Here is a 25,839-nt window from a genome sequence, read left to right as displayed (position 1 = left end):
TTTGTTTTATTTGACGTACGCATTCAGCTCTTCCCTCCAAGTACCAGTGTGCGTGATGTCGAGATGCATTTTTGCTACTTGGCTGTATGCTTTCTTGTCTTTAGGGGGCGTGTAGACTTTCCAGTGTACGCTTGCTCTAGCCCTGCTAATGCAAGTAGAGGTGTTTCAGCAAAGCTACCAGACCAACGGCACAGACATTGGAAACATGGCGGCTGGACCCGGAGCGGCCAGTAGTGGCCACAGTGGTGGCCGTGCCTCCTCCGGTGGCTTTGAGGCTTCTCTAGACCGTCGCTTTCAAGGAGTTTCAAATACAATGGATTCAATACAAGGATTGTGCGGCTGGTGCATCGAAAACAAGAAACACCACAGCCTTATCGTGCGCTACTGGATGAAGTGGCTCAAAAAATGTAAGTGGCTTGCAAGCTAACAGAGCTACTAACGCTAACTTAGCTCGCTTAGTAGCAGCTGCTGCTAGGTAGCTAACGTTAGTCGGCTGTTTATCTCTGGTGACGCTGCGTTTTATGCACAGCTAACATTGAAGTAGTTTGCTGTTGCTAAGCGTATGTGTGGTATGCATTTGCTTTGAAAGTAGGTGCTAAAAACCCTCAAACTGCTGTCGAATTTAGCAAGTTTGTGACGATTATGCCACTTTGTGGCTGCAGGCCGTCCGTGTAGCTGCTTACTGCCCGTTCATTTAACCCGTAGGTGATATCGCTGGGAGTTCATCAGAATGTTGAGATTATTCCAGAGCTATTGCATTCTAATTTAGAAAAGACGGATGACGCAAAATTAGTTTACTGGCCATCGAGCGTGTTTTATTGTGTTTTGCTTGTGAGCTAGGAAACCTACGAAGTGTAGGGTTGATCAACATAGTTAGCTTGCAGCTAACTAGTAAGGTCAGTGTTATGTTATAGTGTCGTGTTAAGTGTCGTTATGTTAGTTAACGTTTGCATCACTAACTGACATTAACCTTACTTTAGGGTATTTACATTAGTGAAGACCTCGCATACTCCAGTGCATTCCGTCCTGTCCAGACTCATGAAATGGGAAATTCATTCAAAGAGAGTATCGTTAGATCATAACGTTATGATAGCTGAGTGAAAGGGGTAAATCCACCGAGCAATGAGGAAATATTGAACAGTTGAATGTCGATTAAGGATAAATAAACGTCAGACACCATTTAGTGAAAATAAATGAATTGACGCCCATACCAACTTGGTATTTTGCTGTGTTTGGCTCCTTCGTACTGAGGCCATTTGACATGCTTGCAGAAAATGAGGTTTAGGCTGCTGTATTCATACCAACGGCTGTAGAGTCATTGATTGAGTGATACAGCGTGGAAAGACTTCACAACAGACAGTGTCAATATCTGTAAACTAGAGCCTGCCACAAGGTATTACAAAAGAGACAGACATTAAGTTTCTTGTCTGTTTTTTTACTAGCCTATGTTTTTACCCATCAACTGTCAGGTGTAGGTTATGGAGCACAGTGATATAATGTGCAGTTGCGATTTATTCAAGATATGAACACGCCACTTGATACACTGGATATGTAAACCGTTGCAAAAGTCCATTTTTATGTTATCCTTAAAGGTTGTATCAGCGATTTCAGGCTAGTAGAGCTAGCTCTCTGTTTTGTTTGCTATCGCTGGTACAACCTTTAAAGCTGTGGAAAATAATTGTAATCCCCAGACATGGTGCATCTACTACATACAACTGATGTGCAGTTTTGTACTACTGTGGTTTAAAAATTCAGCAGAGCAGTTCACCCCTTGCATAATGGAAGTTTACTGGTGGCTGAGAACTATTTCATGGTAGTGCAATGAACAGTATATGTCATCCAATAAACCCATGAGTTCACTGTATGTTGTCAGTTCTAGTCCCATAAAGTCATGTAGTAATAATACCCCATCACTTGGCTTCATCACTTGGTCATGTAATAACTCACTACTTCTGAGGCTCAAATTGTAAAGGGAAGGTGATGCTGCTAACAGCACAAAGACCACAGATGCATTTCCCAGGGTACTCGCACACAATCTGTTATCGACCTATTTATTTGTATGTCAGCATTTGATAAGTTAATATGAATACGAAACTCTTTGAGCTTTCTGTAGCAACAGTTGTGATAAAAGTTACTGGATTTAGTAGATGATCATGTGGCAGCCTTTCATTTGTAGAACCTTCAGATGGGTTCGAATGATTGTTTGAATGAACGCTGTAGTGTTGGCAGTTTTAGATGTGCAGGAACAAAGAATTTATGAATTGGATGATGTTGTGTGGTCTTTCCTTGCAGCTGATCGTTATTCTTGTTGCTGAGTGTGTCACATGCTGGTTTCTATGGTGAAGTGACTAAAGTAGGGGTGCATCGATGGTGAAGTTCTGGGCTGAAGCTAGAGCTGCACAATTGATTTTTAATTGAAATCGCAATTTGAACTCATGTTATTAGTTTATCGCCAAAGCTGCAGTAAATTGTGCAGCTTGCAACACTGTCCCAAGGGGTAATCTTGTCATATCTATGTTTTTGATATTCATGTCATCCTCCTCGTCTAAAAGACAGTGAAGCTCAACTATCAGGACTGCTGTGATCAGAAGTGGCTCAACTTCAAGAGAAATTTAGAATATTCCTGAAGCTTGACTTCTCAAAATGATATCACAAATCAAATTTTAGTCGTAGTATCTGTCAATCGCCTAAATTATGCAACCCTAGCCGATATTGATGTTTTAAAAAACAATTTGGCGGATACAATGTGATACAGATATTTTTTTACTTGTATTTTTTATTTTTGTTGTTAATTCTACTATTTAGTTGCATGGAAAAGGGGGCCTATTTATATTTAACATAATAACTGAACCAATTTCAGCCATTTTGTGTCAGTATGTGCATAACAATATTTTGCTCATACAGAACAGGAGGCCATTGGTAAATGTCATATTATTTGCTGATATGCTGATACCAGTCAAAAAGGCAAATATCAGCCGATATTGCATCTCTTGCCCGAAGATAATGTTATTCCTCATTTATTCTCTGAATAATTTTAAACTTGTAGTAATTGGATTTAACGCTGATAAATGAGTTCTTGCCATTCCTTACAAATACAGCATGCCATGTCATTGTGCCTCTATAACAGTCTGTAACAAACACAATATTCACTTTCATAAAGTGGGGTCGGGGTCGGGGTGGGGGTGGAGCTGCCATGAGTTTTGCCATTGGTTGGAGTGATGAGATTAGTGCGCTGTGTTATTTGAGTTTGTCAGACTGACCTCATGGGTACTGTGACTGAGTCACTTGCAGACTGTGTCACCTCGTAAACTAAGGTTCCTTAATTTGATGTCACTGATGATGTCATTCACTGCTGCTTCTTCAGTCAGCCAGATCCTCTTAAAGTTCTTTTCTTCGGAGTACTGATGTGTGGAAAATAACAGTTTTGCTTTCATATTTGTTATACGTTAGACTGTGTTTCATATGGGGCCTGAAAGCCTATGTTTTATATGGGGCCTTGCTCATCACAGATGTACACAGCTGTAGCTTTGACCAGAGGTCCTTTCACACTCAGATTTGTAGCTATGCATCTGATTTTGTGACGCTGAAGAAGATCCATTTTGCCACTCGGTCTTCCACATTAAACGCAACTGTGACAGAATGGCGTTGGAAAGATTTGCTAGTGTGCGGACTTGAGTTACAGTGTCTGCTGGGAAAAGTTGCCAGAGGTCACTGAAAGGTCATCTCATCTGCCTGCCGGACTCATACCGCTGAGGTACTTAGGCCTCATATTACCTCAGAGACCTTAGACCAGATAAATGGTTAGTGTAAAAGAATAAACTCAACAGCCAATCAAATTATATCCCTCCCCATCATGCTCCTAATGAAAGGTGTTGATTGGCTGGAATAGAAGGCATGGGAATTGCCGCAGAGGGGACAATGCAATATTATCATAACATTTGGGCCGTGGTCCAATGTTATTGCGATTCATTACGTTTTACAATGCAGCGAGTATTCCAATTTGTGATTTATTACATTTATTTTTAACTTTAAGGGTCTGCTGGGCATCTTAGCCTGGTAAAATTGTGTCATACTGACAAATGCTAAAGTTAACTCCATAAGTAAGAGTTACTTTCCAATTTATATTGTGACCCAAGAGAAATAAGGTTGTGTGCTAGCTATATTGTGGACTTCTTCAGTAGCATTGTCAGTGTAGTTAAATGAACCAAAATACAATAGAAATAATGTTTAATAAACCAATATTGCAATAGTTGGTGCCACAGCGACACGATATATTGTGCCAATTTCTGTTTCCACGAGCCAGAACTTTGCACAAAGTGCACACGCTGGTAGTATAGGACAGCTGGAGAAATGTGAGGAGAATTTAGCTGAAATAAATAAAAAAATAAAATAAATTTCCCAATGTGTACTTCCTGTGAATACTGTTATGAATGTTATTATGTTGTCTTTTAGTTGTGTTAATGCTATACCCTGCCATGGAAGACCGTAGGCTATTATCTGTTCTGCCAGTCATTGTAGGGTTAGGTAACACATGATTATTCTTTTGAAGCTTTATATACTCTATGACGGCAATTAAAATTATAAAATGGGTATCACTTGCTGTTTTATCAATTTGGGTGTCGAGAACTGTCTAAGTTCACCGGTAATGGTATCGGCTGCTAAATTTCTGGTGTCGTGACATCGCTTCATGTAACCATTACAATTATTATCAAATGGTGCAGAAATCCCCTTTCCTGCCCCCCTTAACAATAATATAAAAATAATAACAACTTTTGAGGCAACAAGTGATTGGCGATGAGCGAATCTCCAGCAATGTGAATGGAGCTTAATGCACAGGCAGGCTTGCGCTGCGACCTGGTGGAGGTGTCTAGCTCCAGAGACAGGTGTCAGTGTTCTTGTAAGTTACACGGCCACGCCTGAGCACTTTAAACAGGCTGCTTAGCATGTGTATACCTCTGGCTTAGGGGGTATGGCAAAGCTTCTGAAGGATAATGGGATTCAGTTAAACGATCTTTTGATCTGATGGGGCATGCAAAACTTCACATCTACATTATACAATCTCATTTAGGCAAAAGTCACTGTTTTTTTGCTGATCTCTGAAGTGCAATAGGTTTAGGCACACCTTTGTAGATGTGGGTTTTGAACTCTCTAGTCAGCTGAGGTATTTGTGTTCATACGATCATAAGATGTTATGTTGTTTCCCACTCTGTCACACCTAGAGTGTCATCTTTTGCTGCATAAATGGCTGATGGCTGTGTTTAAATGCAGAGGGTAACTCAACTCTATTACACAGTGCTGATTCCGATGCACTATCTAATGTACTTGAGGTGTCTGCCAAAGTTCATTCAAATTTCAAATAACTCCGTTTTCATTGGTTGGACTGAGGACAAAAATTGTCTGATTTGTTGGTGAAACTGTAATCCAGACCCTTGCATTTTTCTGTTGAAAGGCCCGTGACCACACGCCCCACCCGGGAGTGTTCACACCCACATTAACAATCTCAATGATATTGTATTGTGGTCCAAATATTAGGATCATATTGTATTATCACCTCTGTGGCAATTCTCAGCCCTGTACTGAGTGGTTGTAGTTAAATTTTAAACATCTCAGAGTTGCCTCTCTATCGCTTGGTGAAATTCAAATATATGCCCAAGAATGTTGAGGTTAGTTACATTGTGAAGGTAACTAACCCCATCCTTGTGTTCTGAATTCTGTCTTATTGAGTTTGCTTGAATTTGAGTATGTTTTATATTGTAGTTCAGTGAAATCTGAAAAAATGTTAAGAGTGAGATCTATTTTAAAGATTTTGAATTTGATTGTGTGAAATATGGCCATGCCAAGTTATTTAGAACCTTGTTCTGTGCAGCTGGTATCAGGGTGGATGAGGCCTGGGTGGATAGGATGGACAGACTTGTTTGATCATCATGGCTGTGTGCTGCACACTCCGATGTGTTCACTGTCAGTGCAGACCTCTGGGTGAACTGTGAGCAGGCAGTCTGACCGCTGTGTTGATTCAGACCCATGCACCGTCCTCTGATGTGTCTCCACAGCAGCAGCAGCATATGCTGTAGTGGAGCTGACCCTGACCTGACCTTGACCTGACCTTGACTTGATCTTGGTCCAGGGGCTGCTGCTTATCGGGGAAAAGTTCTGGTGTTGGTAGCAAAGAAAGAGCTAGTTGTGTTACTGAGGGGCTATGTCAGAGTAGTGTCTCTAGTGTAATGTATGTCTGATATGTGTCTAGTGTGTTTAATACTGGTCCCATTGACCGTGCAGGCTTCAGTTCTAATTAAGCACTATGACATGAGTGGGAGTAGGGTTGGTAAAGGACATTGCCAAGGCTCTAATTGGGCCGTAGGTAAGAGGCTGTGTCAGTTACTATTGTATTGTACATTTCTGGGACATCGTCACTTGTGATGACTCATGGAATGGTCTGTTCAGTGTTTGTGCTAAGAAAAGGTGTCTGTGTTTGTACACAGTCTTGGTTCTGTGAATGGGATTCAATTAGAAGCTCTAACTGAAACTGAGCCATAAACTCAGCCAATGAACAGAGGGATGCATGTCATCTGGTTGTAGAGCATAGATCAGTAACCTTTCTTTAAACCCAAACTGTATTTTAAGAGCCTATCAGTGTATGCTGTCAGTGGCGGTTCCAGTCAATTAGACGCTAATCAGGAAAAGCAGCAAGTGCTAACAGGACCTGAGTAGGCCTAAGAATATTCCAGGCTTTGGGATATGATTTGTAAGTAGTTTTGGGGAAAAGCGTCTGTAAAATACCTTGATTATAGAAGCCAAATTCAGAGTAATCATCTGCTCAGTTTTGTGTAGTGCAGAAAGTCTGTTGTGCAGGTGGTCATGTTTCTGCTGTCCTCTCGTGCACAGCTGGTGGAGTTTGCAACCATGTTGTTATGCTTTCATGGGATGCTATAATGGGATATGGCCAATAAAATTCTGATTCTGATTCTGATTGTCATTCTGATTCTGTCAGAAATATCGTGATTACGAATTCCGAGCATATGAATGCTCAAGCCGTAATCACCAGTGGGAAACTTGATTTGGTTTTGATGATACTCTAGTTGTGGAATTGGGGACTTTGTAGTTTATATGGACTTTGGTGCTTAATTGATTGTAATATGAACTTGGCAAATATTACAGTTTTATCACTTGCAAATTGCAATCTGTTTGTCCATTTCTCTTAAGTGCATAGACACCATTCCTTTGAGCAGACATACATGTTATAGTGTATATTTGTTTAAGATAATTCATGTCTTGGCTCACTGGATCAATTTCATTTGCGCTTCATTGCGATGCAGATACTGGAACCAGCGCTCTCTGTGTTGTTTCAGCACTCTGAGCAACACTTAAAGCGTAAAGCACACAACTACATGCTTATGTTGGCAAAGCACTGCTACCTGGGCACAGTGATTGCACGCAGCAGCACTGTTTCCCTGGTAATGCGTGCACAGAGTCTGAGCAATCCGTGGTGTGAGTGAAACTCATGAAATTCCAAGTATATGCTTAGAACATTTCTGTGTCTTATTTGACGTTGTTATTTCTACATGTTGTGGGGTGTTCCCATGATTAGGCCTGCTTTGCCCGTAATTGCTGAATTAGCCTCCATTCTATGGTCTCGCTTCGCAAGTCTCATCTATGTCTGAATGGGGCTTCTGTGTATGTGAAATCTATGGAAGTACCAGTGCAAAAATGACCAGAGGTGTTGCAAATGATAAGCCATTGATATCTCTGCTATTTTTATGCTGCAGTGCTAAGATATCCTCCTGAGTGGGTTGTGCAGTCAAGGCTGCAGAGCTGGTCTCTCCTCTGACTGCTTGGAAAGGATCTCACCAGTAGTTGGTGGAACAGAAAAGGGCTGCAACAATGAAATGATTGCTGTTAACTATTAAGTTGATTGCCAGTTATTGTTCTGGGTGTTAAGTGACTTGGGGCTTGCGGCTGTAGGTTCCTGTCTTCATCTCTCCTCCTCTTCCTCTCCAGCTGATGCCAGCCACAGGCTGAACCTGTTCTACGTGGCCAATGACGTCATTCAGAACTGCAAGAGGAAGAATGCCATTGTGTTCCGCACCAGCTTCGCCGATGTGCTCCCCGACGCTGCCCTGCTCGTCAGGTGAGCTTACCTGGAGCACCCGCAAATATGCTTGCCCAGGGACTGATCGTGTGTGTGTGTGTGTGTGTGCCTAATGTATGTACAGTGCAATGTAGAAAATGTCAGTTTGCCTGTTCTTGCAAGACATATTTCACAAGAAAAATGAGAAATGAAGTTAACTTTGTGTGTGTGTGTGTGTTACAGGGATGCAAAAGTGCATAAGTCTGTGGAGAGGATCTTCACCATCTGGCAGGAGCGTAATGTTTACTCAGAGGAGTTTGTCACGGAGCTGAAAACCAACCTCGTCAAGAAGGAGCAGCCCCCACCTCCAGGTCTCTCCATCCCTCTCACTGCCCCCCACAGCCCCCACCCCAGCTCTCTCTCTCTCTCTCTCGCTCTCTCTCTCTCTCTCTCTCTCTCTCTCTCTCTCTCTCTCTCTCTCTCTCTCTCTCTCTTATTTTGCCTCTATTTTAGTGAAGGCTAATTCTTGCTCTTTTTCCAGCTCCACCAGTCAATCCCAAAACGGCACTGAAGTCAAAGGTTGTTGCAGAATTTGCAGTAAGTGATATTCCAGATATTCAGTCAAGTTTGGAAAGAACACACAGAATACAGTTGCATACAGTCTATTCATGCCCCCTTCCCCTCTCTTCTCTCTCTCGCTCTCTCGCTCTTTCTCCACCTGTCCCTCTCCCTCCCCAGCCTCAGACGTTCATTGATCAGCTGGTCAGTCACCAGCGTTCTCTGGAGGAGGCTGACCTCAGGCAGAAGCAGCTGGCTGCCCTCAGAGTGGATGTCTGCAACGTCAACAGTGCAGAGGCCCTCAAGAGGCTCAAAGGTGTGTGTGTGTGTGTGTGTGTGTGTGTGTGTGTCCTTTAATGCAGCACTGTCCATTTTATATACTTGGCGGCTGATGAGCTGAGGCACCGCACTGACCCCCCCCCCCCCCCCATTCTGCAAATTGAAACCATAAACTGTGTCACTGTTAGTGACCTGTACATTTAGTCATTTCGTCATTTAGCAGAAGCTGCTAGCAATTTGAATTTAATGCAGGCAGCTACAGGTAGCCAGTGGCGCAATGGGTTCAAATAACTTCAAAAATAAAAAATATGCCCCTATGAATAAAGCCATCTGGTATGTAGCAGACACTTTTATCCAAAGCAACAGCGGATACAGGAATTCAACCCCGAGCCGAACAATGGCCAATCTAGATTCGCTGATTTGAGCCTGCAGTGTGAAACGCAGACTGGCGTGTCAGACCTAGTCAGGGGATTCCAGGAGTGAGTGAGTCTCCAGCACTGTTTGTGTGTGAGCATACTGTGCACAGATGAGTTGACAAATCCAGCCAGACAAGAGTAAGAAGTTAAATATTGCGATAAACAAACAGTTACACACAATGTTGTCAGGTTGTTTTTTGACTGATATTTAATGCACACGTGAGGCTCATGATGCGCCCACATCGCCTCAGTTAGAAGCAGAGCTAACCTAATGGATCTGATGGATCAGAACTAACCTAATGGATTCAATGAAGCAGAACTATCCTAATGGATCAGAACTAACCTAATGGATCCGATGAAGCAGAGCTAACCTAATGGATCCGATGAAGCAGAACTATCCTAATGGATCCGATGAAGCAGAACTATCCTAATGGATCCTGTTGTGTAGAATGTTGATTAACTAATTCAAACTCAGAAGAATTTTGACAAAGCGAAAGAATACTGAAGAAGCGCAGCTTTAATGCACACCCGAGCATTGGATCCAATGGATCAGAACTAACCTAATGGATCCAATGGATCAGAACTAACCTAATGGATCTAATGGATCAGAACTAACCTAATGGATCCGATGGAGCAGAGAAGCTAAAGCAGGACACATCACAGACCCAGACTCATTGCTTTACTGAGTTGAGTGAATCCTTTTTCCTCCACAGCGCAAAACAGCAGGGTCATTCTAGAGGATTTTAAGGAGTAAGTCTCGGGCACAGTTTGTGATAACGAAGCGTATAGCTTATAGTTTTTTAACTTATAGTTTTTTATTTTTTCTCTTTTTAAAGAATTCACTGAAGTCAAATATTGCTGTAAACAAGCAGCTGCACACACATTAGAGTGTTTTGAGGCTGATCTATTTTATACAATATGGGAAACAACCTGAGAAAGCACACCTGCATCATGCACAATTATATTCACCTTGTTTTATTATCTCAAGTGTCCTAATTCTAATATGGTTATAATATGGTTATATGATGCTGTAGGAGCTTTGAGAATAGTCTACATTAAGAGAACTTAGTAAGGTGTATGAGCTTTGAGAATAGTCTACATTAAGAGAATTTAGTAAGGTGTATGAGCTTTGAGAATAGTCTACATTAAAGGGATATTCCACATTTGGGGAAATACACTCATTTTCCACCTCCCCTTGAGTTAAACAATTGAGTTTTACCTTTCCCCAGTTCATCCAGCCGTTCTCTGAGTCTGACAGTAACACTTTTAGCTCCAGCTCATTGAATCAGATTAGACTGTAAACTTATAGGAGAGATGCTAACGATCTAATCTGATTCACTGAGCTGGAGCTAAAAGAAAAACGGCTGGATGAACTGGGGAAAGGTAAAACTCAATTGTTTAACTCAAGGGGTGGTGGAAAACGAGTGTTTTTCCCCAAATGGTGGAATATCCCTTTAAGAGAACCTAATAAGGTGTATGCACTAGCAGTGCAGCCTAGTTGAACAAGTTATGACTATGTTTAAATATAAAAATTCAATCTTTTATTTTCTACATCAAAATTACATATAGGCTGTTAAAACTGTTGACTATGCCTCACTGTAGGTTATAGATCTCAACTTTGAGTTTATTTAGGTTATTTGTAGTAGGGAGGGCTCATTCACAGTCAGGACTCCTGCGCTCTGGGTCATTCTGACTCAAGTGACTCCGAGGTCTCCAGGGATGCGGATCTGTTTAGTGAGTGATCCAGGAGATCGTGAGTCTGGAAAAGGACACCTTTCTAAGAGTGTGTTTGTCTGTCTGTCTGTCTGTCTGTCTGTCTGCCTTTCCACCTGCCTGTGTGTGTGTTTATGTTTGTGTCTGTGATACTGCAGCTCTTTGTATGTTTTTGAATTGTGAGACTGAAGTGTTTCGGCTTTACATCGTCTGTTGTTAAGTACTCTACTTGACTGCCTGACAGATAAAGCTGGAGGTAAGAAGTTCTCCAGTGACTTTGAGGAGGGCAGCACTAAGCTGCAGGAGTTTGTGACCTTCCTGGAGGGACAGATGCAGACAGCACCCCCCTTGCTGGAGGCTCTGAGTAATGCAGACATCTTCTATGAGATGCAGTACAAAGAGGTCAAGATCGTCGCCAATGTACGTATTTACTGGACGGTTCATGTCCAATTACCCATGTGGCGTGGACATTACCTTAACATCAACAGTGACAACAATGGTTTTAACTTTAACTTTAAGTGAATATGAATGTAATAGTGATGCTAAAGAGTTTTATATATATATGTGACTCCCTTTTCTAAGACATCAAGGCTGCCTGACCTATTCCTATTATATGAACAGATCTGTAAGTTGATGCTGTATGTCTATATGAGTTATGACTGAATAAGCCCCCCCCCCCCCCCCCTCTCTGCCCAGGCCTATAAGACGTTTGCCAACCGTGTGTCCAATCTGAAGCGGAAATTGGACGCTCTCCGGAGCACGTTGCCAGATCCGGAAGATTCGCCCATCCCCTCCCCCTCGGAGGATGCCCCCTCGCCCACAGGCTCCGAGTCACCCTTCCACGGGCTGGGGGGGTCCAGAGGGGGCCACGACAACCAGCAGCTGGACGGGAGGGCCAAGGACTTGCAATCGGACAACAGAGATGTGGAGGACATGGATCTGTCAGAGGAGGAGGAGCCACACAGCTCAGGCTTCATAGGTGATTGTGAGAGAGAGAGAGAGAGAGAGAGAGTGTGTTTGTGTGTGTGAGCGAGAGAGTGTGTGTTTGTGTGTGTGAGAGAGAGAGTGTTTGTGTGTGTGTGTGAGAGAGAGAATGAGTGTGCATTTGTGTGTGTGTGTGAGAGAGAATGATTGTGCATTAATGTGTATGTGTGTGTGAGAATGAGTGTGCATTTATGTGTGTGTGTGTGTGTGAGAGAGATAGAATGAGTGTACATTTATGTTCTATATGCATATGAGATTTGTGAGTTACTTGTGTAACTGAAATTCCACAAAAAAAGGAAGTGTTAAATCTTCTCAGGAATCATGTTTGCCTGCTGGGTTACACTTTACTTGACAGTGTCGACATAAGAGTGACATGACACTGTCATGAACTTGTCATAAACAATTCATAAATGTTTATGACATAACGCTTCTGTTATTAAGTGACATTCGGTTTTTGTCATAAGTTAGGATTAGGGTTAGATTTAGAGTTATGGTTAGGGTTGGGGTTAGGATTAGGGTTAGAGGTTAGGGTTAGGTTTCATGTGTCATGACAGTGTCATGTGTTCATGACAGTGTCATGTCACTCGTATGTCGATACTGTCAAGTAAAGTGTTACCGCCTGCTGTTGTAGTGAAGATTGTTTTGTTTTGTTTTTAAAAAAAAAACATCATTGCGTTTCCCTTACCAGTTGAGGAGATGAGGGATAAACCATCCACTTCAGCAGTCTCCAAGGCGACCACTGCTGCCCCTCCAGCCACCTCCAGATCCACTGCATCCACTGTAACCAATCCCACCAAGACGCTAGTGGAGCGTTCAGCCAATCAGACGCCTCCGTCATCCACCAGTGCCACGCCGACCACAGCCGCACCTGGCCCCTCCCCTCTGCAGATGAACCTGGCCAACGTGGACCTGGGCAAGATCAGCTCCATCCTCAGCAGCCTGACCAGCGCCATGAAGGGCTCAGGTGAGACGCACCTGCACACACACAACTCACCTGCACACACACACAACTCACCTACACACACACAACTCACCTGCACACACACAAAACTCACCTGCACACACACAACTCACCTACACACACACAACTCACCTACACACACACAACTCACCTACACACACACACACAACTCACCTACACACACACAACTCACCTACACAACTCACCTACACACACACAACTCACCTACACACACACAACTCACCTACACAGAGTGCCTGCAAGCACACAACTCACCTACACACACACAACTCACCTACACAGAGTGCCTGCGCACACACAACTCCTCTCAGGCACAGTGTCCATGCCAGCACTTCATGTTGAGCACAACGTCCCCTTCCAACAGCTCATCTCGGGTCACGACTAGTCGCGACGACCCAGCACAACGTCCCCTTCCAACAGCTCATCTCGGGTCACGACTAGTCGCGACGACCCAGCACAACGTCCTCATACACGACTACTTTCAGCTACAATGTTCTCACAAACTGCCTATTTCAGGCATTGTGTCCCCACAAATTGATTTGCAGTGACCCTTTAGTCTCCAGATAACACTGATAAATGTCATCTGGGCCAGCTTCAAACATATTAGTTAAAAATTATGAACTTCAAAGGGGTTAGTTAGAAATGATAAATTATGGCTAAGGAGCTGGGCTAGCATGCGGTAGCCTGAAAAGATGTGGGTTCAATTCCCAGCTTCCACCATTGTGTCCTTGGGCAAGACACTTAACCCTGAGCCTTGTAATATAACTTAGATATGTAAGATATGAATAACTTGTAAATGTAATGTTTTCACGTGTGATCGGCAGGATGTTTGTAACATGCCCCCCCCCCCCCCCTTATCTTCCAGGAGTGAGCCCAGCCCCCCGCCCCTCTCCAACCACACCTACCAGCCCCTCCAGCCAATCTACGGCCTCCAAGACTCCAGTCCCCGCCCCCAGTACCCCTCCTGCAGCCAATCCGCTGGCCAGCATCCTGTCGCGTGTGGACATCACCCCCGAGGGCATACTGAGCGCGCTCAGTAAAACTCAGGCCCACGGCCCTGGCTTGCAGGGTGAGAGCAGAGAACAGACAACTGGATCTCGCTTGGATCTGGGCCGGACGTGGGCAGACTCAAATCACTTCCAGAGTTGGCTTATGTTTTATTGAAAGCCAAGCAGCCATTTCTTATGGTTATGTATGCTTCGTATAACAGAAGGCATATATAGAAATCAGTCTGTTCTGATAGAAAGTACTAGGATAGTTTTAACATGGTCGCTTTTTAGTTATTTTGAAAATGTAGTTAATGCATATTAATATTTGAATGTGGTAGCATGTTACTTATGTTTAAAAAGTAGTTAATTGAAATAAATCTTTGAATGCGGTGGCATGCTGAAACAGATAGATGGATAGATAGATACTAAGGAAATTGAGGCAGAGATGCCGATGCGATGCTTTTACCTATTGTAATGGGGGTTGTAATGTTGTTTTCAGTCTTTTGCTTATGTGGTTTCTGTCATATTCAATCCCTTCCCCTCTCTTCACTTTTCTTGTCTTTGTACTTCTATTGTTACCCACCCCTCTGCTCTACCCTCTCATCTCTCTCTCTCTCTCTTATTCTCTCTCTCTCTGTCATTCTGTTTCAGGACTGTCTTCGTTGCTGCACAGCGTATCTGGAACCTCGTCTGGGAGCACCAGCAGTGCCACCAACTCGACTTCCCAACTTTCCTCCTCGTCCACCGTCACCACAGCAACGGCTACCACGGCGACCACGCCCAAGACAAAGCCGGCGCCCAGCAACAGCACGAAGCGCGACCTGGAGAAAGAGCGCATGAGAGAGTGGGAGAAGGTCAGAGAGAGAGAGCGAGAGAAAGAGAGGGAGAAGGAGAGGGAGATAGAAAGACAGAGGGAAAAGGAGAGAGAGAGAGAAAGAGAGAGGCAAAGGGAGAGGGAGAGAGCGAAGGAGGCAGCTGCTGCTGCTGCCGCCGCTGCTGCCGCCGCCGCTGCTGCTGCTGCTGCTGCCGCTGCCGCCATGCCCAGCCTGGACTCTAAGATCCACACCTTCCTCCAGGGGAACCCGGCCTTCGGCGGGCTGGGGCTCGGCCTGGACGATGGGGACGGCAGCAGCAGTCCCCTCCTGGTGGGCGACAACGCCGACGGCACCCCGGTGCGAGACGAGGCAGCGGCCACCCCCACGCAGGACGAGATGATGGACTCCCCAGGGCCCTCGGAGGTGCGCGGTCACCCGGGCGACCCCCAGAAGCCCCCGCCACTGCCGCACCAAGGCCTCTCCCCCACCGCCTACCGCAGCGACCTGTGGGACGCCGTCATCAGCCCCCGCGAGCTGCTGAGCGACTCGCGGCCCAAGGACGGCGACTACCGGCCCAACGCCCTGCGCGCCCAAGCTTTCCCCGTGGCCAGCGGCAAGAAGACCGCCAAGCCCTCGGGCCGGCAGAAGGAGGACGAGGCGGCGGTGATGATGAAGAGGAAGGCCCCGGCGGCGTCCGCGCTGGAGCAGAAGGCCAAGCTGAGCCGCAAGGCCAGCGCCGAGGACGGCCGGCCAGAGCACGCGGAGGAGAAGGGGAGGAGAGGAGGGAAGGAGACTGGGGCGGCGCCCTCTGGTGGTGGCAAAGGCAAAGGACAGCAGTACCACCGCATCGAGACCGTGGTGTCGTCCAACTGCGGAGAGGGCGTGCCCATCCAGACGCTGGACTCCGGCTTCCGGCGGCTGTCCGGCGAACGCATCCAGACGGTGGAGAGCATCCGCGTGATCGGCCGCGGCGTGAGGAGAGGAGGCGGAGGCGGCGGCCGAGGCGCCGAGGCCTGGTACGAAGAGCAGGCGTTCATGGAAGACGACGCGGCCGACGAGCGCAGCGGCGCCGCTGGCGCCGGCCCAGGGCTGACCCCGCCACCCCCCCCAGCCGCACTCCCACATGCCCCCGGGGGCATACCAGCCGCCCTACGGCAGCGAAGACCCCCACCAGCGCGCGCACACACACCCGCAAACACACGCGCACTCACACAACCCCCACGGGCTGCCCCCCCAGCACCGACACCAACACCAGCATCAGCACCAGCACCAGCACCAGCCGCCGCCTCAGATGCCCCCCCACCCCTCCACCCCCCTTTTCTTCCCACCCTCGCTCCCCCCGATCCCCCAGCGCCCCCCACCCCCCATCCCTCAACTGCCCCCGCCCCCCAGGGAGTTCCTGGCCACCACCTCGGCCGTGATGGTTGGCGGCGTGCTGGTGCCCATCGACCGGGTCCTGCCCAACCCGCCCACCAACCCCACCCGCTCTGACGGTGCGGAGCGCGGAGGCGGTGGCGGGGGCCCCGGTGGTCCCCCACAAAACCGTGACAGAGTAGGCAAGTCCCCCACCGCCCCCCTGGCCCCCCGCCCTCTCATGTCCTCCCTGCTCGGAGACCCCCCTGCCCTCCCCCGTCCTGGGACGGTCAAAGAGCATTTCGCCCCGCGCCACACCCCTCCCCTGCACCGCCCCGGCACCCCCGGGGTCCCTCCACCGCTGCTGGGCCACGTGAAGGAGGGCCCCGGCCCCAGTCCACCCCCCCCAACCACCACCACCCCCTCCCCCTCCCCCTCCTCCTCCTCTGCCCCTTCCTCTCCCGCTGACCCCCAGCCACTGCTCCCCCACCGCCTGCCCACTCCTGCCCAGAGCCCCCGCACCCCCACCAGCCCATCCCCCCAGCCTCGCAACAACCACCGACGCCCCACCTCCCCTGCCGCCCTCCTGCGGCTCCCCTCCTTGACCCTCCCTCTGCGGCCTCCCCTCCCCACGCCGCCCCAGAGACCCGGCCTTAGAGGCCAGGCCCCCTTCCTCCTCCGCACCCCTCCCTTCGACAGGAAACCCCTCTTCACAGGGGGAAAGCGCCCTGCCTTCGGCGGCAACCAGGGCGCAACGTTCCCCCCCAAAAGACCCTTTATGCCCCCGCGCTACTGAACCAGTGTTACACAAAGCACCCCAGTCCCCCCGCAAATCCGCAGCTCACTAAGCGATAGAAGATAAGCTCCACACAGTTAGTCTGACCTGCTTCGCACAGCATCCAGGTGTGTAAAGTGTTCAGGTAGTTCAGGTAATGAAGTGTGTCTCCGTCTCCTGCCCCCCCAACCCCCCCCCCCCCCCCCCATCCTACAGGCTCCTCAGTGGTGCCCCCCCCTCACACCTCCCTCCTGAAGAGGAGAGACAGCAGAGGGAGCCCATGGCTGCAGGGTGAACTGCAAGGAAGTGAAGATGCTCTCTGCCTAGAGAGGTTGAATAAAAGCTAAGCAAAAGGTGGTTATTCACTTCAGACTTCCATTCAATTCTGTGTGTGTGTGTGTGTGTGTGTGTGTGTGTGTGTGTGTGTGCGTGCGTGCGTGCTTGTGTGTTTATGTCTGTCTTTATGAGCGAGTGTGAGAGAGAGACAGGCAGGAGGGGGTGACACAGAATCACTTTGGTCTTCACACTGTGCGATTCTAATGACTTGTAAGTGTGCCGCTCCATTTTGAGTCTCTTTCCAATGCTCGCTAAATCGCTGTCCCTTCTCCTCTCCTGAATGAGTGTATGATGCTGTAAATACGAAGGCTTTCTACTTACTGCTAGAACTCTTCCACTCTCGGCCTTCCTTGCTCAGTCTGTTTCCTTACTCTGTACCAACATGTACGATGAGAAGAGAAAAAAAAAAACTGTGTGTGTGTGTGTTTCCACTTCACATCTGATGCATTTTTCCCGTTTGCATCACTATTTCTGAAATATGTGATGATGTGGTTGTATTCATATTATTGTGATGCCTTAGGTTGCGGAGCCTGTGCACACACCATTTATTTCTGATGCACACTATTATCGACAACAGGAGAGGCTGGAGGTGTGACATTAGACTTTACATTAGTCAGTGAGCCTCCCTGAACTAGTTCTTATAGTATTGCAGATGGAGTTAGTAGAAACAGCTGTCTTCACAGCGAGTCCCGACACAAATAAACTTGGAAGTTGGAAAGCGAACATAATGGAAGAAAAGAAAAGGTTGTAATTTGTACAGCCGCAATTGCAGGGAGTGTGTCCATCTCTCTTGGGGGAAATGGGGTGTCAGTCTTGTAATAACAGATTAGAATGTGTTGTTACACTATAGAGTTCAAGATTTCAGGTTTCTTTTTAATTTTATTTTTCCTCTCTGAAATGTTAAACTTTATCATGTCTTATTTTATTTCTGAGCAACCTCTCAACTTTGTTTGCTGTGGTGTAAGGCTGAACTGCTGTGTATAAATGCTGCCACCATCTCAGAGAGAGGATGGGGAATCTCTTTCTCTGCCTGCTCAACTCGGTCAAATGCTTCTGACGGTCTTACCTCCTGTCTCCCATTTGTATTACTGATGTGAAACTATTGACATGAAGACATCAGCAGTGATCATGTAACTGATAACATAATATGACCACAGACTCATGCACAGTGTTGCTTTGCGAGTGTGCGCGCTTATTTTGTTTGTTTTTCTTTTGTGACTTGTTTTTTTTTTATTATTATTATTATATTGTTATTACTATTATTTTTATTATTTGACCCATTTGTCCTCACCCAGCCGGAGTAAAATCACAGAGGAATAACCCACTGGAATAGGATGCTTCTGCACACAGTGTAAAGGCTTCCATGTTGCTCGTGTGCGCGCGCGTGTGTGTGTGTGCGTGTGTGTGTGTGCGTGTGTGTGTGTGTGTGTGTGTGTGTACACACTTCAGTGGACTGTGCTGGCCCAATGGGCATCACCTTAACCTTCTGTAAATAATTCTGTACTCATGCATGTACTGGACATAGTTAGATGGAGCTATTTGACTTGCAATGCTGAAATTTTCAACACCAGACAAATGTGAATGGTGTCTCTTTTTGTGTGTGTGGTATCATGAATTCTCTTAAGTGGATTGTATAGGAAGTGATTGGACTATCAGAGCAAATCTCTATCAGAGGGAAGTCCTTGCATTTCTCACTCACAGACTGACACATTTCAGACCACCACATAGCTCCACTGCTGTGGGAACACCACTGTACAACATGCACCTGCAATGTTTCTGACGTGTAATATTTAGGCATAGAGGTTGTCTGTTTTGAAGGAAAAAAACACAATATGCACCAGCAACAACACTACAGGGAAACTAAGGCCATCTTTTTTTCTGTTTTTGTTTTGTTAGAAATGCACAAAGTTATCTGGAAATAAGTGATAAGACACGTTTTTATTTTGCTCCAATGTCATTTTCATCCTGCATTAGAAAATCCCTTCTCTCATGTTGCTCTTTGATACCTTTTCTTCCTCTAATTAGGCAGAAAGTTCAATTCCTGGTGCTGCAGACAGTGACTGTTTTTTAGACATTTGAAATATCTAATGTCTAGAGTAACTTTACCTCACCCTATGTCTAAAATCATTGACTCACAGGCGTATAGTTTTAAGGATGCATAGACCTATGTCCTGAGTCTTTTTGAAGTGGTTGAACGCGGACCGATAACACCTAGAAGTAGGCTAACTTGCGTGCCCAACCTCTTATCAGCATTCCTCAGACTGAATGCCTGATGCGTGACTTTCAAATTATCCTATAGCTGTATGCTATCCCAAATCTCCTTGCCTCTCAACTAACACATATATAAATGTATTTCAATTTAACTGAAACATATGAAAATCTATTTGAAACCACTGGGTTGCACAATTGCACATGTTCTTTTCGATATCATTGCAGTTTTAAGAGTGCAGGTATTTCTTGCTCTACTGTGTGCTGTACGGTGAGGACACAGTTGGGGGGGGGGGAGGATCAAGTTGGTTCAACTATTGAATTTGCTGCTCTTTTTAATATTGCATTTTACTCATTCTTAAACGAAAGATGGCTTATTTATTTCGTATTTAGTAACTTAAAACATTTAGCAAGTCATGTTTAGGTACTGGTGGGCTACGTTCTGATAGGACTAATTTTACGACTAGTGCGTTATGAAATATTCGAACGCCACAGAATCCTCATTCTACTCTAAACTATTACAATAACAGACAGCATGGGCAAATCTATGTGAGTACACAAGTTGCGGCAGAAAGTGCGTCACACAAGCATGTACCGTTCTGATGGGTGTCTGCTAAAAGTCCAACAAATCGTCTGCAGTTACAAAGTTCGTTGCACAAATTTAAAACATAATTTCATCTGAAACCCCAACTCTTCGGATCTTCATAACAATAGCCAAGACTGGGGAGATTGCTGAATAGACTGGCATGCTATCAAGCGTGCGTTTGTTCTGCGTCTGTGTAGCGTATTGCGCTGCTGCTTTTTTTCACCCTTCTGCAATGACATGGCCAATCGCAGCTTAGCCAGAGCCTCAAAACTGCATGACCATGTTGCTATGGTTAGATTTGGGCGACAGCTATGCCTCTGGTGATCTGTGGTGAATGGGCTTGGCAGCCAGTTGTTTGAGTTTTCGTCTGTTTGTGGTCGCCAGAAATTAGCTGGAGTATGCTGTAAAGAAACGTAAACTCCCAGCGTAAATTGTAGCGTTTAGAAAGGCTGAATTTAACAATAGAGTATATGTTATGCTTCTCTGAAGCCAATCCTCATGCTGTACACATCGGCGCCGTACGTCCGGTACGTTCACTCATTTTGTGTCATCACGCAGCTTCCTTCTATTGGTTCCGTCGATGGGTTCAATGTTACACCCTCCCCTTTGTATAGTTCCGGTATCATGGCGGCGAACAGCGAGTGTGAAAGACACTGGATGTAAAATTATGAAATCTTATAATTAAATGTTGTAAAGAATATGTTATTGGTGGCGTTCCTGCGTTGGCCGGTGTGTCAGAGCACAGCGTGGTCAGCGCTAAGGACTCGGAGAAGCTACAGTCAGGTGTGTTGCACTGGAGAGACGATATGATTTCTTTCGGCAGTATTACTGAGGATATATGATATGACTGATTATGGTTGTCTGGGCTAGCATTGCTGAAGTGATGCGAGGAGTCATGTGTTTGTGTTCCTGTTCTTAACACGTGGGGGTGTTGTTCTCCGTGAAATGGATACCCTTGGCTCTAAAGCCTGAGACGGCTCGCCCTTGTTTTTGACAGCTCACAGTAATTCAGAAGCTGTCATTGAATGGTTTACTAAACACTGCCCTTATATTTGTTGCCAGGTTATGATAGATTGGATTGAACATGGTAATATAACCTCTTACTGCACTTATTGCATAAGAGAAGTTACAGACAATCATTGTCATCAGTATTATCATAGGCATGATCATACTTGTTCTCGTTCTTCTTGCGTATGTTAATACGTGTAACTTCATACGCTTCATAAATCACACACCCTCTGTGCACAGGGTTGGCCTGTTGCACAATGAGAAAGTTGTTTCACAACGAAGAAAACAGAACTTACAATCTGTCTTTAATTTGCTTTTGTTTTGGCAAAGTGAGGAGTTAGCTCTTAAGTGGTGAAAGCTAGTGCTTTGCCATGATTGCTCTAGGGCCAGGGCTACTCCTCCCATTACTGGGCCCTGTGTGGCCAAGATCATTTAGCATAAAGATGCACATTCCAAGACACCCAGGCACCATGTCCTCACCAAACATTTCCATATCCTGTTGGCTGCGTCAGTGCTATGCTGTCTGAAGACTCACTTTAGTGTCTTATTCTAGACTAGGCCTTCAGACAGCACACGTAGGAAAAATTGGAGGTAATTGGGTATTAAGGTTATTGGGTATGTAGGTATTAAGCTTTTGGTACCTTTGGCTTTAATGTTATGAGTGTGTGTGAGTGACTCCAAGTTTGGAGCGGGTTTCCAAATCAATGTACAGAATGCTCCTCAGTGTGTGAGAGAGAGGGACTTTGAGTCAGCAAGGTGGTGGTGGTTGCTGTGTGTGATGTGCTTCAGGACACGATCACCAGTCTGGGAGCGTGAAGCCACACTCCTGATCATGCTTTGGGGAGAAGAGAAGGGCCTCTCGGTAGAGTTGTGTGTTTGGAGTCTTACTCTTATTTAACGTCACTTCACCTGGAAGTGAACTACAGGGGAGTCAGTCAGTCATGTGACCTGTGGCCCTCATCATCGGCCCTTCTAACCTTTGACTTCTTCACCTTTACCCCCCCCACCAGTTGCAGCCCTCTGCGTGTGTGTCAGAGCGCCTGCGGACCTTTGAGCGCCTCTTGCAGAAGCGTACCACAGCGGGGCCATTGCCAGAGCGCCGTCTGACCGTGAAGTTAGCCGATGGCCGAGCGCTGAAGGCTACCGCAGGGGTAACAACCCCACTACTCCTGGCGCAGAATGCTCGGTAACTAACTTTAGCAGAATGCTGGGTAATTAATAGAATGCTCAGTAACTAACAGAATGCTTGCTAATTCATACAATGCTTGGTAACTAACAGTAACAGAATGATCAGTAACTAACAGAATGTTTAGTCACTAACAGTAACAGAATGTTTGGTAATTAGAGTCCTTGGTAACAAATTGGAACCAGAATACTCAGTAGCTAACAGAATGCTAGGTAACTAATGGCACCCTGGGAGAATCACTCAGTATTTATGAACATTCTGGTGTCTTTAATGCTGGGCAGTGCAGACCAGCGGAAGGGTGGTGCTTACTTCAGGTGTCCTCTGATGCTACCAGGTCATCATGATGGAGGCCATGTGATTGTGCTATACTTACTGCACTGGCCTACAGAATACCTTTCAAAGTCCTGCTCCTGGCACACAAGGCCCTACACAATTATACCCCCACCTACCTCACTGACCTCCTGGTAGTTTACACCCCTGCCCGCTCACTGAGATCCTCCTCAGCAGGCCTACTGCATGTCCGTAGTGTGAACTTCAGCACCCTGGGAGAGAGGGCTTTCTGCTATCGCCCCCAAGCTCTGGAATTCACTGCCAGACTACATCAGACACTGTGATTCAATTACTGACTTTAAAAACACGTAAAACATATCTCTTCAAGATGGCTTATGGACTGACTGACTTTTTATTTTTATGAGATGAATATAATTTTAACAACCTTTTTTGTTTGTGAAGTGACATTGAGTGTCATGAAAGGCGCTTCAAATAAAATGTTGTTGTTGTTGTTGTTATTATTATTATTATTATTATTATTATTATTATTATTATTATTATTATTATTACTGCGCCTCAATCACAACTTTTTTCCACAGTAGGCTGTGTGCCTTTATCCTATGTTTGTGTAGAGATGACTCAATTAATTTGTATGATTTACTGAGACACTGTTGGGTCCTCTGTTCTTTTGACCGCAGTGTGAAAGGTGCCGTAGTGGCCAAGGTGAATGGCCAGGTCTGGGCAATACAGCGCCCTCTGGAGGATGATTGTGAACTGCACCTACTGGGCTTTGACACTATTGAGGGGAGACAGGTATGGTGTTACTGCACGAAGCAACGGATACTAATACAGACTCGCTAGAAACACAGACACATACAGATACACCACTCACAAGCACACACTCACACACACCAAAATACACACTATAACAGCTGCTGCTATATATAGTACCGTTTAGTCATCTGTAACATTTCTCCTGTTTACTCAGTGTAATGATTGTTGAAATAACTAAGCATGTGTTGCTTTGATCCAAGTCCCATACTGTGTGTGTGTGTGTGTGTGTGTGTGTGTGTGTGTTCTGCTGACTAGGTGGTGTGGCGGACAGGGGCGTGTGTTTTGGGACGGGTGATGGAAGCTCACTTTGCTGCTCAGGTGTGCCGGGAAGGAGTGTCAGACACAGGCCTCTACTGTGACTACCATCTGGACAACAGGTAACAACGCGCGCACACACACACACACTCTCTCTGTACTGTGAGTGTAAGCCGAGTCTAATCCACTCTGTCTGTCTGCGGGTATGTTTTTTTACTCGTATTTCCTTGCAAAATTTAGTCTGACAACCCTAAGAATAATGAAAACCAGGCAAGAGTCGCTGCTCTGGCCATCTCTGCATGGTTCTAGAATGTTCTCTAGTTATGGTTGCACAGCAGCAGTCACCACCACGGCACTATCATGCACCAGCGCTAGGCCAGGCCAGATGAGGGCAACATGACCTCATACGTATATGATGGTGTGAGGTCAGTGTTGAAGTCTAAAGCCTATTACACACACACACGCACACACACACACACACACGCTCCTCTCTGCTTAGTCAGACGAGCACCATTCCCTACCCACCACATTCGGCTCTGCTGTAACCTCAGAGTGAAGTCACTCCTCATGACCTCCTGCAAATGGCAGCCAGGGATGAGATCAGGAGCGAGAGGCCAGTCTGAACTGGAATCAGTGGGGTTTTATCAGATTTGGGACGAACCGCTCGTAAATATGAGACGGTTTGGAGTCTGAAGAGAGTGTGTGTCCTTTCCTGCAGAGTAGAAGCAGTTAGATAATGTGTGTGTTGTTGGTGTTTGTCCTATGAAATGTTATCTGATCGGTGCTTAGTGATGAGTGTGTAGATGATGCTCAAAACCAAACACTTTGATTGCTGATGCTGCTGTTATGTTTTATTCACCCTCTCTCTCCTCTATTCCACCCCTCTCTGTCTTCTACCCCCTCTCTCTTCTACCCCTCTCTCTTCTATCCCTCTCTCTTCTATCCCTCTCTCTTTTATCTTTCTCTCACTCCACATCCCCTGGTCTGTTTGGCTGTCTGTCCTGTGACTATGTTCTTTTTTTCTTTGTCTCTGTTCATCCCTACTCCCCTCTCTGTCTTTTTCTGTCTCTGTATCTATCGTTTTTTTTCTCTTCTCTCCTCCTCTCTCCTCCTCATGCTCTCTTCCTCCCCCCCCTCCTTCTGTCTCCTCATCCTCTCTCCTCCTCCTCCTCATCCTCTCTTCCTCCTCCTCTAGTTCCCTGTCTCTGGGTGAGGTGGAGGCTGCCTGTAAGGAGGTGGCGTCCCTGAAGCTCCCCGTCACCACTCTGGAGCCGAGCATTGATGAGCTGAAGGAGCTCTTTCAGGTCAGCATGACCCTGTGACCCCTAACCTTTGAACTTTAACCCACAACACTTTAACCTCAGACCTCTCTAATCTATATGCCTGGGGGGGGGGGGGGTGCTGTATGTGTTTTTCCTCTTACACTGTTTTTTTTTTGTAGGACAGCCCTCTTAGACTACGCCTGGCTGAAGAACAGATAATTGGGCCTTCACTGTCTGTCTACAGGTGTGTGCTAAGCTCACACACACACACACACATAGGAATGCTTACAGATCTGTAGACCCAGTTTACATGTGTTTTTAAAATGCTTCATGGGTAATCTGATATGAAGTGTAAACAATCACAAAGACACATTGTGATCTAATCTCTTCCACCACTTGCCGAGGTGCTCTGGGATGCTTTTGAGCACATATCTTTTGTAGTGTGAATGCTGATGTCTTCTGAATGTCCAGGACAACTGGAATTCTAATGAACATGACATCGACATGGAACGTGGCATTGACAGTAACGCAATCCAAACACAAGTGGTCAGCAAAGTCTCTAGCCTTAGACGAGGTGAGGTGTCTCGGCTGACCACTTGTGATCAGATCAACCAAATTGTCCACTAGGTCCAACATCCCAGCCCAGATGACTTTTCTAATGAATGCCTTAGTGATATAGCCTGGCTAGCGCCACCACTTCTCAATGAGACGTGGTCTGGGAACCAAACGTTCATTTTCTCGTATTTGAAAAAAATGCCCAGATCCGTTTATTGGGTGCCACGGATGTCTATCAAATGCGTCTGTGCATAGCTCATCATCGTCTTGCTTTCCCCCCTGTTCTGTGATTGGTTCCCTATCTCAGGCGAAAATTTGCTCCATGGTCTCCAGGCTGCCTTAGCAGCGTGAATCAAATCGCGCGCAAGGCAGCATGGGAACACCCAGGCTATTAGTGATATGTCATTGCA

At 46.1% G+C, this 25,839-nt stretch overlaps 2 protein-coding genes across 2 annotated transcripts in view; both read left to right on the top strand.

The window, feature by feature from the left end:
* Nucleotides 1-60: 60 nt before the first annotated feature.
* rprd2b (regulation of nuclear pre-mRNA domain containing 2b) lies at nt 61-18,835 on the top strand. The gene is made up of 11 exons (XM_042105942.1): nt 61-407; nt 7,996-8,125; nt 8,309-8,436; nt 8,607-8,662; nt 8,804-8,939; nt 11,276-11,451; nt 11,728-12,010; nt 12,704-12,979; nt 13,863-14,066; nt 14,638-15,817; nt 17,146-18,835. Exons 1-11 carry the CDS (start codon nt 149-151, stop codon nt 17,222-17,224), a joined length of 2,907 nt encoding a protein of 968 aa, XP_041961876.1. The 5' UTR covers nt 61-148; the 3' UTR covers nt 17,225-18,835.
* A 1,830-nt stretch (nt 18,836-20,665) lies between these two features.
* Nucleotides 20,666-25,839, top strand: part of tars2 (threonyl-tRNA synthetase 2, mitochondrial) — a 25,003-nt gene continuing 19,829 nt past the window's right edge. Inside the window, exons 1-6 of the mRNA XM_042105947.1 lie at nt 20,666-20,842; nt 22,078-22,253; nt 23,222-23,336; nt 23,613-23,734; nt 24,808-24,916; nt 25,054-25,118. Of these exons, the coding sequence (XP_041961881.1) occupies nt 20,759-20,842; nt 22,078-22,253; nt 23,222-23,336; nt 23,613-23,734; nt 24,808-24,916; nt 25,054-25,118 (671 nt within the window). The 5' untranslated portion in view covers nt 20,666-20,758. The remainder of the gene's footprint in view (nt 20,843-22,077; nt 22,254-23,221; nt 23,337-23,612; nt 23,735-24,807; nt 24,917-25,053; nt 25,119-25,839) is intronic.

This window comes from Alosa sapidissima, chromosome 10, assembly GCF_018492685.1.
Source record: "Alosa sapidissima isolate fAloSap1 chromosome 10, fAloSap1.pri, whole genome shotgun sequence".
Lineage (NCBI taxonomy): Eukaryota > Metazoa > Chordata > Actinopteri > Clupeiformes > Clupeidae > Alosa > Alosa sapidissima.
Note: the sequence above shows the minus strand (reverse complement) of the source record. Positions and strands in the feature narration are given on the sequence as shown.

Excerpts from the sequence above, each read along its gene's own strand:
- rprd2b (XM_042105942.1), top strand. The coding sequence starts at position 149 with ATGCAAGTAGAGGTGTTTCAGCAAAGCTACCAGACCAACGGCACAGAC. Across the intron at positions 12,011-12,703 it reads ACACAGCTCAGGCTTCATAG|TTGAGGAGATGAGGGATAAA; the intron begins GTGATTGTGAGA and ends TTCCCTTACCAG. Across the intron at positions 15,818-17,145 it reads GGCCGAGGCGCCGAGGCCTG|GCTCCTCAGTGGTGCCCCCC; the intron begins GTACGAAGAGCA and ends CCCATCCTACAG.